The sequence below is a fragment of the Cotesia glomerata genome, linkage group LG7 (assembly GCF_020080835.1).
Source record: "Cotesia glomerata isolate CgM1 linkage group LG7, MPM_Cglom_v2.3, whole genome shotgun sequence".
Taxonomy (NCBI): domain Eukaryota; kingdom Metazoa; phylum Arthropoda; class Insecta; order Hymenoptera; family Braconidae; genus Cotesia; species Cotesia glomerata.
This window is the reverse complement of record NC_058164.1, coordinates 21,825,488-21,844,830: the sequence shown is the minus strand read 5'-3', so window position 1 is coordinate 21,844,830 and position 19,343 is coordinate 21,825,488. Positions and strand designations below refer to the sequence as shown.

Genomic DNA, 19,343 nt, shown 5'->3' with positions numbered 1-19,343 from the left:
TAAGATAAAAGACCCAATTATTGACACTGGCCTAGTTGTTTAACACTTGCAATTTTATTCTAATTAAAAAGATTAGATGTTCTCAAAAAACTAATTTTCTTAAAATTTATAATTAAAAAATTATATTTATTAATTTATTAGCGTTGATTTTTTTTTTTTTTTTTTTTTTTTTTTTTTATTAAATTAAAATTGCAAGTGTCAATAACTATGCCAGTGTCAATAACTGGGTCTTTTGCTTATACAGTGGACTGTTGATAACTCGAACTTTAAGAAAAGTGATAAAAACTTCGAGTTAACGAGTTTTCGACTTAACAAGATGTTCAAAATTTACAAGTAGACGAAAAAAATTAAGAAAACACTTGATTTGCAAGAAAATAACTTAGAGAGAAAATATACATTACAAACATGAATATAAAAAGCATTGAACATTCCTATAGGAATTTAGATTTGATTGCTATAAGCTTGAATCGTTCGGAGAAAAACGTCTTTATATTTAACTAACTTCGACTTAAGGTAAAAGGTCCGGTTATTGACACTGGTCTAATTATTGACACTTGCAATTTCATTTTAATTTAAAAAAAACACAAATCAACTCTGGTAAATTAATAAATATAATTTTTGAATTATAAATTTTAAGATAATTGGTTTTTTGAGAACATTTTATTTTTTTAATTAGAATAAAATTGCAAGTGTCAAAGAACTAAGCCAGTGTTAATAACTGGGTCTTTTACCTTATAGAGTTTTACTTTTAAAATTTGAGTTATAGAGCATAAATATTCCTCATCAATATTGGAAGCGAAACGATACTAAGTTCAAGTTACATAGTCTAAATAATTCGAGATATTGCGTATTTAAGAGTTCAGCGGAAGGGAATACAAATTTTTTTTGAGTTACTGAGGATTTCGAACAAGGTTCGAGCTACCGAGAATCCACTGTATCTTTATTGTAAATTGGGTTTGAGATTTTTTTTTAGTGATTGTCATTTATTATTTAAATAATTGAAAGAGTACATAGAATTTAAATAATTGAAAGTAATTTTTATAATTAAATTTGGTATCATCAAAAAGGTCTTAACAAAAATTAGTGCCTTTTCAGGGTTTTATATACTTTTCAGAGTCAAATAGTTGAAAGAATAGAATCAGACCACTTAATTGTATCGATAAGGCAGTGTAAAGAAGACCAGGAAAACGAAGATGGGGTGGAAGACAAGCAAACAGAGGAAGAAGGAACGAAGATAGAAGAAAAAAAATTAATATGGAAAAAAGAAAAAAAACAAGAATACTTGGAGGCCATACATGAAGCGGTGACGGAGAGGATGTTAGAGAAAGATGAATTGGACTGGGAAGATATCAAAGAAATAATAAAAAAAAGGAGCGGAAAAAGCTGGAATGGTAACAAAGGTCAAAGAAAGGCCGGAAAGAAAAGAAAAAGAAAAGTGGTTCAACGAGGAGTGTAAAAAGAGAAGGAAAGAGGTATGGGACAAACTGAAAAAATTCATAAAAAACAGGAGTAAAGAAAACAAGAGAGAGCTTAAAGAAAGTAGGAAAGAATATAAGAATACAATGAAAGGATGCAAATAAAAGTGGGTAGAAGAAATGTGTAAGGAGATTAGTAGAGTCAAAGACATGAGCAAGTGGTGGGAAGCCATCAATAGATTTAGAGGAAAGAAGAGGAAGCATAAAAAAAATAAAATAACGGAGAAAAAATGGGAAACTTATTTTGACAAACTATTGAATGGGGAAGAAGAAGAGAAACAAAAAGATGAAGAAGAAGAAGAAGAAAATAACCAATTGGAAGAAAAAGAGAGAAATGAAGAAAGTGTAGATAAAAGACTCGACGAAGAATTTAGCAATAGAGAAATCTGGACAGCAATAAGAAAATTGGGGAACAACAAAGCACCAGGGGAGGATGGGTTAGAAGCAGAATTCCTAAAAAATACTACACCAGAAGTAGTAGAACAAATAAGAGAAGTTATGAATAAAATGTGGGTGGAGGGTAATATGCCAGAAGGTTGGGATACGGCAATCATAGTACCGCTTTATAAATCAAGAGATGAGGAGGTGACAGGGAATTACAGAGGGATATCGCTACTGGACTCAGGATATAAACTACTAACAACATTGATGACAGAAAGAATAAACAGATGGATAGACAGGGAAAAAATAATACGACAAAGCCAAGCTGGGTTTAGAAAGAGAAGAGCGGACTGATAAATAAAAGATTAAAGGACAAAGGAGGAAAGTTATATATAGCATTAATTGATTTTAAAAAGGCGTTTGATAAAGTGGAGAGGAGAAAAATGAAAAGGAAAATCTGGGAGAAGGGGATAAGAGGCAAGATGTACAGGATGATAAGTAAGATATATAAGAACACATACAGTAAAGTAAAACTAAGACCAAAGAGAACAACCAAAAAATTCGAAATTAGAAAAGGGGTAAGGCAGGGATGTGCAATGAGCGGTGCATTATATGGAATAGATATAGACGGACTCGAAGAGCAGATGGAAAAAAAGAAAATTGGGGGGACGGCGATAGGGAACAAGCGAATATATGCGATGAAATATGCAGATGATGTGGCACTAGTAGCAGAATCAGGAGGAGAACTAAAAAGTATGCTGAATGAACTGAGAAAATATACCAAAGAAAATAAGATAGAGGTAAATGCAGATAAAACAAAGATAATAATATGCTGGAATGGAGGAAGAAAGAAAAAAGAAAAAAAATGGACATATGAAGGGGAAGAAATAGAGGAAGTAAAAGAGGTGAAATATTTAGGATACTGGTTTACGATGAAGAATAGTGCAGCAAAGCAAAGAAAGGAGATGGCGAGAAAGGCACAAAAAGCAACGAACGCGGTATGGGGTATAATAAAGAGGAGCAAAAGGAACAGTATAAGGGAGAGGATGTATCTGATGAACACGGTGGCGAAATCTGTAGCTATGTATGGAGTAGAAGTGTGGGGGTGGGAAAAATCGGAGGAGATTAGGAGAGTGCATAGAAGGTTGTGCAAGATGGCTTTAGGAGTGAGTAGGGACACACAAGGGTACATATGGAGGGAATAAATGGGAGTAGAGGATATAGAAATAACACTAAAAGAGAGAGTAGTACGATATATAAAGGACGTGATCAAAATGGACAGAGAAAGATGGCCAAGGATAGTAATGAAAGAAGAAATGAGAGTTATACTAAACGGAAGAGCAACAAAATGATATAAAGAAGTAAAAAAAATACTAACAAAAATGGGCTGTGAGGAAGTAGTCAGGATGATATATAAAGAGCAGGAAATAGAAGAAATAGAAACAAAGCTGGATGAAGGGATAATGAGAATAAAAGAAGAAGCAAGAAAAGAAGACGAGGAGACGATAGAGAAATCATCATATTGCAAATTATACAAGAAAATAAAAATAGACAAAGATAAAAACTACTATTGGAGAAAAGATGAAATAAGTGGAGAAGATAAGGAAACATGAGCGAGGGTACGATGTGGGAACATAGGAAGAGGGGGAAAGAAAGGATATAAGGATTGGAGATGCAGAGTATGTGAGGGGGAAGAAGAAACCCTGATGCATATAATGAAATGTGAAGAAATATATGAAAAAGTAGGAGAAGAAGGAAAGAGTTTTTTAAATGAATGGAAAGATTTAGAAAATGAAAAGGTAGAAGAAAGACTAATAGAAGTACTAAAGGGAAGAATAGACGGGAGAGCATGCACGGTCTTCAGAAAAATTGAAGAGATTCTAAGGGAAAAAACGGGATTGCGGATTTTGGGACAGGAGGGTCACCAGAACAACGACGTGCAAACAAGAGGAAAAAAGAAAAGAAAAATAGAAAGATTAAATGGAAAGAGAGATAATGTATACAATTAATATACAGATACAAAATATGTAAAAACTTTGTAAGAGACGAAAGTTGTGCAAATAAAACTATTTATTATTACTTTTCAGAGTCAATTTTTTATGTTAAGTTTTCGGAGGAGTTTTGAATAGTTTTTTGGTTCTATAAATTTATTTGTAATTGATCCTGTTATAGCTCTATTATTTTTAAAATTTATTCAAAAAGTACTCTAACTATGTATAGTGTGATTATAAATATCAAAAAATCATTAAGCCAAAGTTTTTTTATTCATAATCCGTAAATCTTGACATTCGCATAGTGACTGCAGGTTGCTAGTGTAAGTAATTTTTAAAATTTTATTTTTTTATATACTATTTATTTAAGTTAAAGTTATTTTTATTGACATTTCCATACGGTTAAGAAATATTGGCCAGAGTCTAAACCAGGTTTGTAATTGCACAAACCAGAACAGCATTCACTGCTTCGTTCAGCCGTACACTAGAAAAATTATAGACAATTTTTGTTTATTTCATTATTTCAATTAATATTTAAAATTAATAAATGTTATAATTACTGATACATACCGAAACTCCTTTCTCACGACAGTACTGAGCTTGTATTACACTTATCATTGCAATAACAATCGCCACAAAAATTATAAACTTTAATGACTTCATTTCAATTTTTATTGAAACTATAAATTTTATTCTTCAATTTGAGTAGTTAAATTCGTGTGTACTCCAAGCGACGTGGCAATCGACTGATATAGATTAGAATTCAAATTTGTTAAAAATATTTAATTGGTATACTAATTGCTATAGCCTAACTCAATTTTAATCATTTGATAAAACAAATATCCAGTAATAGTTATTTGATAAGGTAGAATTACGTCATTATTATTTCTATGAAAACAAAACAATTATTTCCATTAAAGTTTAAGGTAAAAATTTAACGTTCGAAAAAAAAATAAAACAATTTTTTCAAGTAAGATGTTTGTAAACAACTTTTATCGGATTTTTTTTTAATAATAGTTCAATAATTTCCTTAATTAACAATTAAAAAAAAAAAAAAAAAAAAAAAAATAAAACTTCTAATTACATTTCGACAAAGTGATTATTTCAACTTTGATAACAAAAACATATTAGTGTATTACAAACCGAGAAACGGAAGTTGAACATTCCAACCCAATGTGTAAAATTCATAGCCGAAGGCGAGAATAGTTTAAACGCATTTTATGCATAAATAAATAAAATTAAAAAAAAGCGCATCGCTTTTCAATAGATGTTTTAATTTTCTATTGAACAGCGAACAATAAGCGCTTTTTTGGAAATTTTATCTTATAAATGAGCAAAACACGTTTGAAAATTAACTATCAATCGCTCTTTAGAGAAAATCTTCTTCGTTACAATCTTTAAACTCAATATATTCGTCCAGCTTTGAGAAGACTATAAGAAAAAACTTGTAATGCTATGTGAACATCGAATTTTGGATGTTTTAATTTTTCCAATTTTTCTTTTCAGATTTTTTTAAATATTCACTGCTATTCTTAACAGAAAATTGATTTCCATTGAATTTTCTCTTTATGTATTTTTTAATGATACTGAAAAATCAATAGATATTTGAGAATTTTTGAAATTTTTACAGCAAAATCAATCATGATAATAAAAAAATATTTTTTAAAATTTGCACAATTTTTATACATTTTTACATGTGGAACTTTTTCACTTATTTTTTTCATGATAATTTGATTGTTATAAAAATTAAATTGTAAGATGTCTTACAATGATTATTATAAACAAAACTATAAATACAAATTGAAAAAAAAAAAAAAAAAAAAAAAAAATTTTTTTTATAATTTATTTGTAATAAAAATTAAAAAAATTATCAGATGCCTGCTAATTTCAGTATCATATTTTTTTCACCTAGAAATTTTAAAAATATTTTGTTTAGAAAAATTTTTATTAAAAATAAAAATCTTCAATTTTTTCATATTTTTTTTCCTCATAAAAAAAAAATTTTTAAATTAAGACACTGAAGTTCAGTGACATCATAAATTTTTTTGTAATTTTATAGCAATTAAATTATAATGAAAAAAATTTAATAAAAAACATGTAAAAGTTAAAAAAAAATTAAGTATTAATTAATAAATTCTCTTAAGAGAAATTTTTTGAAACTTTCAACAAAATCTATTATAAGAAAATGTATTAAAAATTAATTGATTAAATATCAGAAAGATTTTTTTAAAACGCACATTAAAAAAAAAAAAAATTTAATTAAAAAAAAATTTATAACTCGAAAAAATATTTTTAAAAAATTGCACTTATGGTTTTTCAATTTTTTTGGAAATGAAAATTTCTTTTTATTCTTTTATTGATTATTTTTTTAATAAAAAAAATTTTTTTAATTTTTAAATGTCGGCTAATTTAATTTTCATTCAGTATAATCTTAAAATTATGTACTAGTATTATTATTCTTCTTCTTCTTTTATTTAAGTGCCGAAATTATAGATTAGAATTTTTTTCAGATTTTTTTTTTTATTTTTTATGACCGATATTACCGACTATGAAAATTACCACTATTATTTTGTCAAAATATCTTCCTTACCATCATGAAAAAGATGGCCGCATATGTTATTGTCCATTTCTAACGTAAGACAACTCTTACACTAAAGGTTGTATCAGTGTTTTTAACTAAAAAAAAATAATAATAAATAATAAACAGCAAGTAATATTTTACAATAAAATAAAAATTAACAATCGTAACAACAAATAAATAAGACTAATCCCACAAAAACTCTTAACAATCCTTGGAAGATAAAATAATAAATATACAATAAGAAATTGGTCGTTCTGTCTTTAAAGAATTTTTAACTGAAGAAAAAAAAATAATAAATAAAATAATATATAATATTATTCTACAAATTTACCATGCATGGGAGTGAAGAAGCTAAATTATAAATGTCTGGTTTATTTCTAATAAGTAATGTGTTGTTATTTGATAAATAAGTGGCACGTAGTCGAAGGATTCATTGGCGATTTTGAAAGATAAAGAATTAGGTTTTGTTCATTTTTTATTTTCATTGTAAGTACATGTCAACTTGTTAAATTTTCATTCTAGAACTTTCTAATATTTTTAATTTTCTTTTACACCACATTTAACATAGTAATTTATTATTTTATTTGTTTATGTCTAGGAAAATGTTTCAGTTAAAATAATATTGTAAAATAATTGAGTCACCTAGTCAGCTGGTTAACTTGGAACACGAGGTCAATTGTCATCTTTTATTTATGAATTATTTACTATTTTCTATTACTGGAAAGAAATTTAAAAAAAAATTTTTTTTCTCAGAAAAAATCTTATTTTTTTTTTTTCTAAAAGCAATCTTATGATTTTAAAAATGAATAATAGATTTTTTATAAAATTTTTACAAAATAACAAGATGAATTGTATAAATTTGAAGATTTGGATCATTGCCAGCTTGTTCAATGCTAAACCATGTTAAAAAAATACGTTTTAATTATTTATAAATATATTATTATCAATTATCAAAATAATTGTTGGTATTCATTGAGTTTATTCTTCCATTTTTTGTTATTTTAATTAATTTCGATTTTTTTTTCAGCATTTAGAAGTTTGGTCACCGAAAAGTAACGATGTCTTTGAAACCGAGGAAAGTTGATTTTGGGCAAACTTGGGGAGTTCTACAGGAAACTGTGAAAGGTGTGATTACACTTGGTGATGTGCCGAGATCAACTTGGAATGATCGTTTTAGGTATGGTGTTAATTGTCAACGTCATCATCAAAGAAAATCTCAAATATCTTGAGATTTTTTTAAATGTCAGGGTTTTGGGTCTTGACCTGGAGTTTTGAATACACTTTTGCTATAAATAAATCAAGGATATTTTGGATGAAATGTCATTTGGTGTCTCTTAATTTTACTGCGTGTTATAAAATAACATAGCTAAAGTATTTTTTATAAATAATTTTTTTTTAGTTTGTATTAATAATTTTAATTATTAATTAAAAATTCTTATGTAGAAACACAGTTTTCGGTGATTGTTTAGTTTTATAGTTAGCTTATTTTTTTAACATAAAAATTTAAAAATTAATTAAAATTTTTCTGCTATACGTCGAAATTTCGATAATGATAAAAAATTCTCAGTAACAATTTTTAGATTTTTTAATCATTAAAAAAAATTTTTTTTTATTTTTTTTATTATTAATAAATTAAAAAAAAATTGTAATTGTCTAAAAAAAATTCTAAATATTATTTTCATCGGTTCAAGTATTGCGGACTAAAATTAAACAATTTAATAATATTTCAACAGCAAAAAATATAATAAATAATTACTATTAAAATTTTGTATCTTGAAAAATTTAAAGCATTTTTAATTTTAACAACAAAGTCAATGATGTCGCAATTCGATAAATATTTAAACTATTGATCAATTGACTACGGTCCAAAATATCTTTGACAAATTTAAAATCAAAAATTGAATTAATAACTTTTTAACATTTATTTCAAGCTAAAAATTTTGGTAATTATTCACAAGTGGGATCAATCCCATTTTGGGCCATAACTAGGTAAAAAAATTAAAATTTTCATTTTTTTTTATTCTGTTTGTTTTTACGTCGCATTTATGATAGAAAATTTCGTGAAAAAAATAAATATTTCGATAGCTTTTTTGCCTACAAAAGTTGGAAAAAATTTTGGCTCTCATGTTTTTGGATAAAATTTATTTTATTTTTTTTTTATATTTTTAATATATATACATATATTTTTTTTGAAAAGTACATAACAAACCGAAAAATTTGAAAAAAAATAAAGTTGAATATCACAATTTTCTAAAAAATTTATAAATTTTTTTGAAAATTTGTTAAAATTCTGATAATTAATTTTTTTTTTAATATTCATTTTTTTTTATGTATTTTTCAAAAAAAAAATATATCAATAAAATCAAATAAAAAATTCGTTTAAAAAAATTAAAATTAAAATGATTGACCCCACTTGTAAATATTTACCAAAATTTTAATTCAATATCCAAATAAATAAAAAACAATTGAAAAAAAAATAATTGAATATTTTTATCACCAGCGACGTCTACTCGCTGTGCGTAGCATATCCAGAGCCACTAGCAGACCGACTATACAATGAAACGAAAATATTCCTGGACAACCACGTCTCAGAGCTGCTGACCCAAGTGAGCAACCAGGGAGAAGTAGGTCTCCTGCAAGCGTACCACAAAGCATGGAATGAGTACTCCCAAGGAATAAACTACCTCCACCGCCTCTACTTATACTTAAATCAGCAGCACATAAAGAAGCAAAAGTTAACTGAAGCTGAAATAATATACGGCTCGGCTTCGACAAACTCCGCGGAGTACCAAGAGCAGATGGAGATCGGAGAGCTGGGTCTCGACATCTGGAAGAAGAAAATGATCACTCCTCTCCGCAAGTCTCTGGTAACCCTGCTCCTTGAAGGGATCCATGCCGACAGGATCGGCAAGGCTGAGTTGACGACATCGGACGTCATTTGCGGGGTGATCCAGTCTTTTGTTAGCGTTGAGGCGTACAAAATGAAAGGCGAGCTGGATATGTACCAGGAGATCTTCGAGACACCTTTCCTTGAAGCCTCCGGGGAGTTCTTCGTCTGCGAGGCAGCAGAGTACCTTCAGAAAGCAGATGTTACCGTCTACATGGAGCGCGTCACCTGGCGGCTCGGTCAGGAAGAGCTCCGAGCCCGAAAATTCCTGCATCACAGCTCCGTGAGCAAAGTCCGGCAGTGCTGCGAGGAAAAGATGATCGCGGCTCACGTGACCTGGCTCCACACTGAAGCCGAGTCTATGGTGGAGCAAGAGCATCGCCGGAACCTTTCGCTTCTTTACCCGCTTCTGCGTCCTCTTCCAGGTGCTTTGACTCCGGTGATCCAGAAACTTACTCAGCACATAATCCAGCAAGGTCTGAACGCCATTGGTCACCTCCAAGGCGACACTATCCACATACAGTTTGTCGAAGGAATGCTTGCGGTTCACTCAAAATATTCAGGTATGATCGAAGAAGTGTTCAAACGCGATCAAGCGTTCATCGCTGCCCTGGACAAGGCTTGTTCCGCGGCGGTTAATCATCGTCATGATCGACAACCAACTCGCGCACCAGAACTCCTGGCCAAGTACTGCGACTCGCTGCTGAAGAAATCCGCGAAAGGAATTTCTGAATCGGAGATTGACGACAAATTAGCTAAATCGATAATTGTATTCAAATACGTCGACGACAAAGACGTCTTTCAGAAATTCTACGCCCGAATGCTGGCCAAGAGGTTGATTCATCAGCAATCCCAGTCGATGGACGCGGAAGAAACTATGATCGATCGGCTGAAGCAAACTTGCGGGTATGAATTCACAAATAAACTGCATCGTATGTTCACTGACATGTCGGTGTCGATGGATCTCAACACTAAGTTCACGAGCAGCTTGCGAGAACGGAACGCCGAGAACCAACTGGGAATCGGGTTCGTCGTCTACGTGCTCCAGGCTGGCGCTTGGCCGCTCAGTCTGCCCCCTTCCTTGGGCCCGTTCCACGTTCCACAGCAACTGGAACGCTCCATTCAGGCCTTCGAAAGCTTTTACCACGCCCAGTTCAGTGGCCGCAAGCTCACCTGGCTTCATCCGCTGTGCCAGGGGGAACTTAAGTTCAATTACTTGAGGAAGCCGTACTTAGTTACGGTTCAGACTTATCAGATGGCGTTACTGTTGCTCTTTGAACAATGCGACTCAATGTCCTGTCGCGAAGCCGCTGCTTCTCTGAGACTGTCTCATGATCAATTGGTGAAGCACGCGGCCAGCTTGGTTGACTGCAAAATTCTCAAGAGGTCTGGCGATGAAGGAGACCTTGAAGAGGACACTGTGCTCATTTTGAATTTAGAGTATTACAATAAGCGCACCAAGTTCAGGGTTACTGGAGCGCTCCAGAAGGACGTACCTGCGGAGATGGAAGCTACCAGGCGAAGTGTTGATGATGACCGCAAATTGTACATCCAAGCTGCTATTGTTAGGATTTTGAAGAGCCGGAAAATGTTGAGACATAATCAGTTAGTTCAAGAGGTAATTTTTTTTTCTTTTTAACATGGGAATTATTATGCTTTTTTTAGGTTTTGTTATTGAAATTAACTCTTTAATGTTCTGAAAGCGCAATGAATCTCAGTGTGAGCTGTTAGGGAAGAGAGCCAATCATAGTCCGTCATGCGGTTGTGTAAAAGACAGTTCAGTTGTAGTAGTGTGTCCATGTGTCCCTTTCTACTACTTTTCTGGCCCCCTCTCTAGGAAAAAGACTATAGCTCTCTCACTTAAAGAAAAAGACATATGACTCAAATTAAGGTTGTTCGGACACTAATGCACTTGTGAAGATCAAAAACTAATTTTTTGATATGTTATGAATTGCTATCTCATACATTTAAATTAATTTTTTGGATTAGATCTGACGAACGGTTATCCTTTAATAAATTATTAAAAAATTGAAATTTAACATGTAGCCTATAGAGACTATTGGCGGATTGCACATATATCGATTTATGTGACTACCTCATAGGAAGATTAAAAAACAAAAAACTTCTATTTCAGTCAATTAACTTTCGTAGAATACGTTAAAAATAAAATGAAAAGTTTCTGATGAAGGCTTTTAAAGATGAAGGATTTTAATGCAAAAGATGAGAAATTCACGAAAATTTCAAGCCGACATATTTAAAAATAAATAAACCACGTGATTCAGCGCAATGTGGCAACGTTGCACAGAACAGAACGCGCGAATTTTGAATTTTAATAATTCCTGTGTATATTTATGGGTTATGTTTTTCAACTCAACACTACACAGCGAGATAAATATAAACAGCTGTTAAACGCGGTGTTGCCAGGTCCGAGTTTTGTGAAAAAATACTTGAGTCAAACGTTGACTATTTATTGTTTTTGTTAATTAAATTATTTAATTATTTTAATTAATAATAATGTAAGGTAACGGTTAAATTATAGTAATGAATTTTCTTATTCAAATTTTTAATTTTAATCAAAAAAAAATTTAGATTCTATTATGACTTACGGGATACTGTACGTGCAACCTTAAGAGTGAGGATTCAAGGCCAAACATTAAAGGGTTAAGGTAATACTACTGGTTTTAGAATTGACGTTCAGAATTTAATGAAATTTGGCATATTAGTACTTTATAATATCATAATTAAGCAGTAAAATTTTTGGAAGTCTGGCAAGTCCTGAAAAAAAAATATTAATATCAACATATTTTTGCTTTTACCATTGCTCCTTATGGAGAATCACAGACTTTATTTTATTTCACAAAACTGGACGTTCAGATTCTTATAAAAATCAAGACAACGAGAGAAAATAACATCTAGAACATATTTAATAACAATCAGTATGGTTTCCAAGAATATGAGAATATTTATTAATAAAAAACATTCAAAATTGATCTCTGTCTCTCTTTCTCCAACGTGATTTAGTATAGGGAAATCTACTACGTTAATCAAATAAGGTTAGGTTTTGGGATTTGACTCTTGTGGTAACGGTAGTACTACCTTTTTATTCATTTAAATATCCTAGCGGATTTGGTTATACTGGAAGAATACTCAAAATATCTGATAAATTTAAACATAGCTTCCGTAAAATTGAAAAAAAAATCTGACAGTTCGGAAAATTAATCAACTTTGATTAGTTGAAAGTGGAACACTACCGCATTGCGTTATGAGGCGTGCAAAATACCTTAAGATAGTTGTTGTGGTTGAGGCATACCGTCAGAAAATTCTAAATTTTTGTATAATTATTAAGGACAAGACGATACAATTACCCTTAAAATTTTAAATCGATTGACCACCTACAACCCGAGATGAATTCAATTAAAAATTGGATATTTAACATTAATTACATACGCTCTCTGCAGTTCTATACTAGTTTCTTAGTTATAAAAAAAAAAAACTAATTGTCAGAAACTTTCGAAAAACTTACAGTCTTTTATGAAAATTAAGTTAGCCGACATCTAAAAATTAAAAAAATTTTTTTTTACTAAACAAAATATTACAAAAAAATAAAAAAAAATTGATTTGTAAAAAACTTGAAAAACGGTAAGTGCAATTTTTAAAAAATATTTTTTTGTTTTAATGTAATTATAAGGAAAAAAATCAAAAAATTAAAAATGTCGGCTAACTTTCATATTATCAGTCTGTTAATGTATTTGTTGTGAGTTTAAAAAAAAATTTTTTTAACCGTCTAATTATTTATAAATAACGGATTAAAGTTCAACAACACATGAAAAAGTATATATTTATAGAGTCGGGCAGAAACAATTATATGGGTTGCGTCTCCACGGGTACAGTCTTGCGTAAAAATTATGGATTACTTAGCTACAAGCTCATGTACTTTTGCGGCGCATATAATTTCTAATTTTTTGACAATATTCTACCATGACAATTACCTTAATTTTACCCAAATAATACTTTTATTTTATTTAAAGCTTCTGAAAATGAAATTTTTTAAATAAATTTTTCTTGCTATAATCTATTAGTTAAAAAATTTCTAAAAATAATCGAAGGTCTCTCAATTTCAATATCATTAAGTATTTCATTTAGAAAAAAAAAATTTACAAATGAAAATTTAAAAAAATTTTTAGATGTGGATTAACTTAATTTTCATAAATTTCAGTATCATTAAAATAAATGTAAAACTTATAGTAATAAATAAATTTTCTGTTTCAGATACTAGGGCAATCAAAAGTGAAATTTGCTCCAACAATAAGTATGATAAAAAAATGTATTGAAGCACTGATTGACAAACAATACATCGAACGTACTCAGAATAGTGCTGACGAGTATTCATACGTTGCATAATGACGGATAATTTTTTTATTTCAAAATTATTATTATTATTATTTATTATTCATCACAAATCAAATATTGGTTATGATTCTTCTGATCTAACTTTAAATTTGTTAAGTTTTTTTAATTCAAAATTGATAATTAATACTCCTGCCATTCTCAGAGTTTTAAAATCACGAAAATTCAGGGAAATTTTTAATTTTTATCGTGGATCTAAAATATTATTTTACATTTACGGGGTACTATAAAATGCTTGATTGCTCGTAAGTTTAAGGAGATAAATAAAAAAAATGTTAATTAATTAATTTTATATTACAAATTGATTAGTTAACAATATTTAATTGATTAATCATTTGATTAATTAATTATAATAAATAATTAAAATAAAATAAACAATTAAAAAATGTAATATATGCACATTGAAATAAAGAAAACGTTACTATTTTATTCTATTTGTTATTATATAATTATTATTATATTATTTATATATACTTATTCAGAGGGTAGTCAAAATGGAAAAATAATTAAGCAAAATTATTTTTTTTATAAACCGGTTAAAAAAATTTTTAGTAAAAAGCCCAAATATAATTCAAAGTAAAATTTTAAGTTAAAATCATTTTTTAAAATAATTTATCTGTAAAAATAAATTTTCTAAAAATGACTGAAATATTCAAAAAAAATTTACCTAAATTAATCCATTACACCCTATCTTCTATATAAGTATAGATTAAAATTCTTAAGCTAAAATTTTTTAGACTAGTAATAATTTTTTATCATCAAGCCTCATTATAAATATCAACGATAAAACTATTTTTAATAAAAAAATAATTATGATCTAGGGGTTTTGAGCTGCAATAAATCTGGATCTAAAAGTGGGTTATCATCACTCTCTGGAGGTTTAGTTAGCCCATTAATAATAAGTGGCGAGGTTGTAGTGACGTTAGTAAACGGTGAAAAGCCAGCCCACTCCATTCCCAAGTAAATGGACGGTGGACTGCCAAGTGGAGCTTCCAACAATAATTGATCAGTGTTCTGCGGCTGCTGGTGGTGATGATGGTGGTGGTGATGGTGATGTGCTGACTGTTGGTGATGTTGCTGGACTTCTTGACATGCATCTGTTATGTGAGATGACATGCCTACTTTACATTGCTTTTCTTGCTTGCGCCATTTGGCTCGTCGGTTTTGGAACCATACCTGTTAAATATATTATCTATATTATTGAGAAAATAAGAAAAATTTTGTGTCCAGGATAGTTATATGATAAAATTGGTTTTTTTAGTGAAATTTAGTGACATTGCAAAAGTCTTGACTTGAATTTGTCCCTTTTCAAGGATTCGTATCATTCCCACCAATAGTCAATTTATGATGATACGTATTTCGGCTGCATTCGAAAATGCTCTATCTCTAGATACATAATTAAGAAATTACCTTGTATCTCGTGAACTATTGACATTTTTAAATATATAAGTTCACCCCGACATTACACTCATCGAGATCTTTCATTTGAGTACCCACATCAATTTTTCATATATTTATATATATTATATATATGTATATATGAAAAATATATCAAAATGCGTGTGGGTACTCAAATGAAAGCTCTTGATGAGTGTAACATCGGGATGAGCTTATACCTTTAAAAATGTCAATAGTTAAGAAAGTACAGTGCAATTTAAAATAATTAAAAAATTGCCTTGTATCTTGTGGACTATTGACATTTTTAAAGATATAAGCTCACCCCGACATTACACTCATCGAGATCTTTCATTTGAGTACCCACATCAATTTTTCATGTATTTATATATATTATATATATGTATATATGAAAAATATATCAAAATGCGTGTGGGTACTCAAATGAAACTTCTGAAGTGTAACCTCGGATGAGCTTATACCTTTAAAAATGTCAATAGTTAAGAAAGTACAGTGCAATTTAAAATAATTAAAAAATTGCCTTGTATCTTGTGGACTATTGACATTTTTAAAGATATAAGCTCATCGCGATTTTACACTCATCAAGGCCTTTCATCTAAGTACCCACATCAATTTTTCATATATTTATATATATTATATATATGTATATATGAAAATATAGCTTATATCTTAAAAAACGTCAATATTTAAGAAAGTACAGCGCAATTTAATAAAAGTCATTGTTTAACATAGCAAAATTTTATTTATTTATAGTTCACAAGTCACGGCAGTCACATAGTGACTGCAAGGTTGCTAGTTTATTGTTAATTAATATAATAAATTATTGATGAGTTTATTTTTTACCTGAACTCTAGCTTCAGTTAACTGGATTCTCAATGCCAGCTCTTCACGGAAGAAGACATCTGGATAATGCGTTTTTTGAAACGCGCGTTCTAATTCTTCTAATTGGAAGTTTGTAAATGTTGTACGGTACCTTCGTTGTTTTCTTTTTCCAACTCCGATTGTTATTTGGTGACGTTCTTCGCTCCCAGGACTCGGTGAAAAATCGTATGCTTTTAATTTAGAAATTTTAATAATATTAGAAATAGAAAATCAATTTTCCACTTCAATACTTAAAATAGATAATTCGTTAAAAAAAATTCATTTTTTTTTTTTAATTAAAATTTTTCACTAACAGTTTTTTTTTTAATTTTCACATGTGGAATTTTGTTATTAAATTTTTTTTTTTTTATAATTATTTCATTGCTATAAAATTATAAAAACATTTCTAAAGTCTATCAACTTCAGTGTCATATAAAATTATTATAAAAAAATTTAATTAAAAAATTCCACGTGTAAAAATTCTAAAAAATTTATTTACTCGAGAGATTAATACAGAAATTAATCGATGGAATTGACAAAATTTTCATTTGCGACACAATTGCGGCTTAAAAAAAAGAAGTTATTTTTCGAAAAAATTTCAAACTCAAAGTGGTCTAAAAAATCGAAATAATTGTCAGAAATTTTATTTTTTAGATTGATATCTAGGGAATGTCTCTAGGAAGGTTGCGTAAAAATTTAAAACCGATCGATCAAACCGTTTTAGAGAAATCGTGCTCATCGACTTTTAAATCGCGTGCCTGAAGGTAAAAGGGCGTATAACAATTTATGCGCTCTTTTACCTTTGCAAAGGTAAAAAGGCGCATATTTTTTTTTCATTGTCAATCGAGTAATAGACACATTCTACGCTTAAAATTGAAAAAAAAAAATTGCAAAGGTAAAAGGGCGTACGTCTTTAATTATACGTCCTTACTTTTAAGAATTCAAAATTTTGGTGATCTAAAGGTGAAAGGGCGTATAATTTTTTTTCGGCCAGTTTGCAAAAGAACATATTCGTAGTTTAAAAATGTGAAAAAAAAACTTTTTGTGGTAGTAGCGGCGTAAAACCTCAATTATACAATTTTTTACAGTTAAAAAAGAAAATATATCCAAAAAACAATAAAGTACGCGTGATTTAATTAATTACGTAATTTTTACTTTAAATTGATTATTTAATTTTTACGTAATTTGTTTTTGATTGATTTATTTTCTATTTTTTTATATCAAACTTTGTATATAAGGCTGTTATTTTAGTATAACTTGTTTTTATTTATTTATTTAACATTTGGTATCAAAACGACAATTTTTTTTTATGTGCCCTTTTACCTTTAAGTAGTGCTTTTCTTGAAGCTGAAAGGGCAAATTGAGAAAGGGTATGTCTTGAGAATACCAACTTTTTTTTTTTCACAAATTTTTACATTTCAGACAATTTCAAACCGAATGGCAAAAAAAACTTTTTTATACGCCCTTTCAGCACAAATCCCTATTAAACCTTAACTATACGCCCTTTTACCTCTAAGCACGCGATATGTGCGTCCCACAAATAAAAAATTTTAATTTTTTGAAAATTCAGTTTTCAATACTTACATTTTTAGTAATTTTTTACCAGGAGAATAAAATTTCAATGAAGAAATAACGATACAGTTTTTTATGGAAAAAATTTTCATTTTAAAAAAAAATTTATAAGTTTTATCATAGTTAAGAAATAAAAATAAAAACAATTTACTGCTATCGAGTGAAAAAAAAATTTTCTTTTATTAAATATCACCATGCAGTTTATTTAAAATGAAGAAGTGTTTATTCACAAACAAAAAAGCCCTGATAGATCCACGCCCCGTGAATGTAAGGGCCTTTACATTCACGCACCGTGGATTTCAGACCCTTATATTCACGCAGCGTCGATTTATCAGGACTTTTTTGAGTGTGAATAGAGTCCTTAAAATAATTTTATAAAATTTTTTTTGAGGATACTAAATATTTTAATCGTTTGCTTCAAATCATTTGTTTAAATACAGATGTTGAAATCTTATAAGCGCTTTAATACAAATAATAAAAATTTAACTCCCTAGCGCAAAGAACAAATTTCTCATGTAAATTATTAACTTTAATTAAATTCAAAGAAATTATACAAAGAAAATAAATCAGTAAATTATTTAAATAGTAACATTTTCTTCTTACAAAAGATTTTTTTTTAGTTTTATTGACTGAATAATTAAAATTTAAAAGAATATATACGGAGAAGTATTTATTAAATTCTACATACTTCTTCTTTTAACATTTATTTTATTCATATATCTATTTCTATACCAGTAAAGTTGCAAGACCTTGATTTGAGATTATGCTATATATTAATAATCCAATAACACACAAGTTACCTATTTTATTCTAAATAATTTCAATTGAAATGTTTAATTTAAAAAATAAATTTTTTTTGGAAATTTAATTTTGTAAAAATTTATTTCAAAATAAATAAATATTTATCTTAAAATATTCATAAAAAACTTGAATTTTTTCAAGTTTTGATAATATTGACACAGTAAAATTATTCTATTAATAAGTAATTATTTTTTATAATTAAATAGCTAAAGCGCGTCTTTTAAAATCAGCATTTTAATTGTACTGAAAATTAAACCATAAACATTGAAAATCTAAAAAGTAATTACACAAATTAACATATAAAAAAAAAAATTTTTATCTCTAAAAAATAAAAAAATGCAGAGGAAAAAAAAAGTATTTCTTCTTTAAAATTTCCAAATGAAAAAGGGTTAATAATCGAGGAACTTCTCAATAAGTTAATGTATTTAACAATAATTTAATTGAATCCCTAAATTACGTTATACGTAATTTGAGTGGGGTAGAGTGTTGGCAACTTGGGGTACCATCAAGCCTCGAGGTAAAGGAGAAAGTTAGTTAATTAGATAAAATATAACAAGTTAGACGGTTTTAAAACCAGCTACCTGCAATGCTACATCTATTGACGTATATTTAAAAACAAAAATTAAATAAGAGCTAATACAATAAGCAATAAATACAATATTAACTTACTGAATTTAGTTGGAAAGCAAACGGCTGATTGTCCAGCCATAAGACCGGCTATCGTACTCGATGACAAGTCATTGTTTATATCTTCATTAACATTATCGGTAACGATAACGTCCGTAGACACCAAAGAGTCACGGGGTGTGTTTACTAAATAAAGTTCACGGGTTTCAACGACATTGTCATCGTCTTCAGCTTTCAGGTCCATTGTCGGGAAAAAGTCTTCTCCAAGACTGTTGTCTTCCTCCTGATGATCCGTTTTTGATGTTTTTTTACCGGTTGTCAACCGGTCGATCAGTTTTTATTTT

At 29.1% G+C, this 19,343-nt stretch overlaps 3 protein-coding genes across 4 annotated transcripts; 2 read left to right on the top strand and 1 right to left on the bottom strand.

Annotated features, from left to right (window-relative positions):
- The first annotated feature begins 2,452 nt into the window (after nucleotides 1-2,452).
- LOC123269748 lies at nucleotides 2,453-3,061 on the top strand. Its single transcript, XM_044735584.1, has one exon. The coding sequence runs from the start codon at nucleotides 2,453-2,455 to the stop codon at nucleotides 3,059-3,061; it is 609 nt and encodes a 202-aa protein (XP_044591519.1).
- Nucleotides 3,062-6,449: 3,388 nt separating this feature from the next.
- LOC123268662 (cullin-2) lies at nucleotides 6,450-14,013 on the top strand. Of its 2 annotated transcripts, XM_044733958.1 has the most exons (5): nucleotides 6,450-6,914; nucleotides 7,027-7,099; nucleotides 7,456-7,605; nucleotides 8,929-10,933; nucleotides 13,585-14,013. In XM_044733958.1, exons 3-5 carry the CDS (start codon nucleotides 7,487-7,489, stop codon nucleotides 13,714-13,716), a joined length of 2,256 nt encoding a protein of 751 aa, XP_044589893.1. In that variant the 5' UTR covers nucleotides 6,450-6,914; nucleotides 7,027-7,099; nucleotides 7,456-7,486; the 3' UTR covers nucleotides 13,717-14,013. The 2 variants fall into 2 exon arrangements, with proteins under 2 accessions (XP_044589893.1, XP_044589892.1); XM_044733957.1 differs by lacking the exon at nucleotides 7,027-7,099 and having other exon boundaries at nucleotides 6,451-6,914.
- Nucleotides 14,014-14,380: 367 nt separating this feature from the next.
- On the bottom strand, nucleotides 14,381-19,247 carry LOC123268691 (pituitary homeobox 3-like). The gene is made up of 3 exons (XM_044734014.1): nucleotides 19,042-19,247; nucleotides 15,982-16,190; nucleotides 14,381-14,898 (listed from the first exon to the last, which is right to left on the bottom strand). The coding sequence occupies exons 1-3, from the start codon at nucleotides 19,241-19,243 to the stop codon at nucleotides 14,533-14,535; spliced, it is 777 nt and encodes a 258-aa protein (XP_044589949.1). The 5' UTR covers nucleotides 19,244-19,247; the 3' UTR covers nucleotides 14,381-14,532.
- Nucleotides 19,248-19,343: the final 96 nt, after the last annotated feature.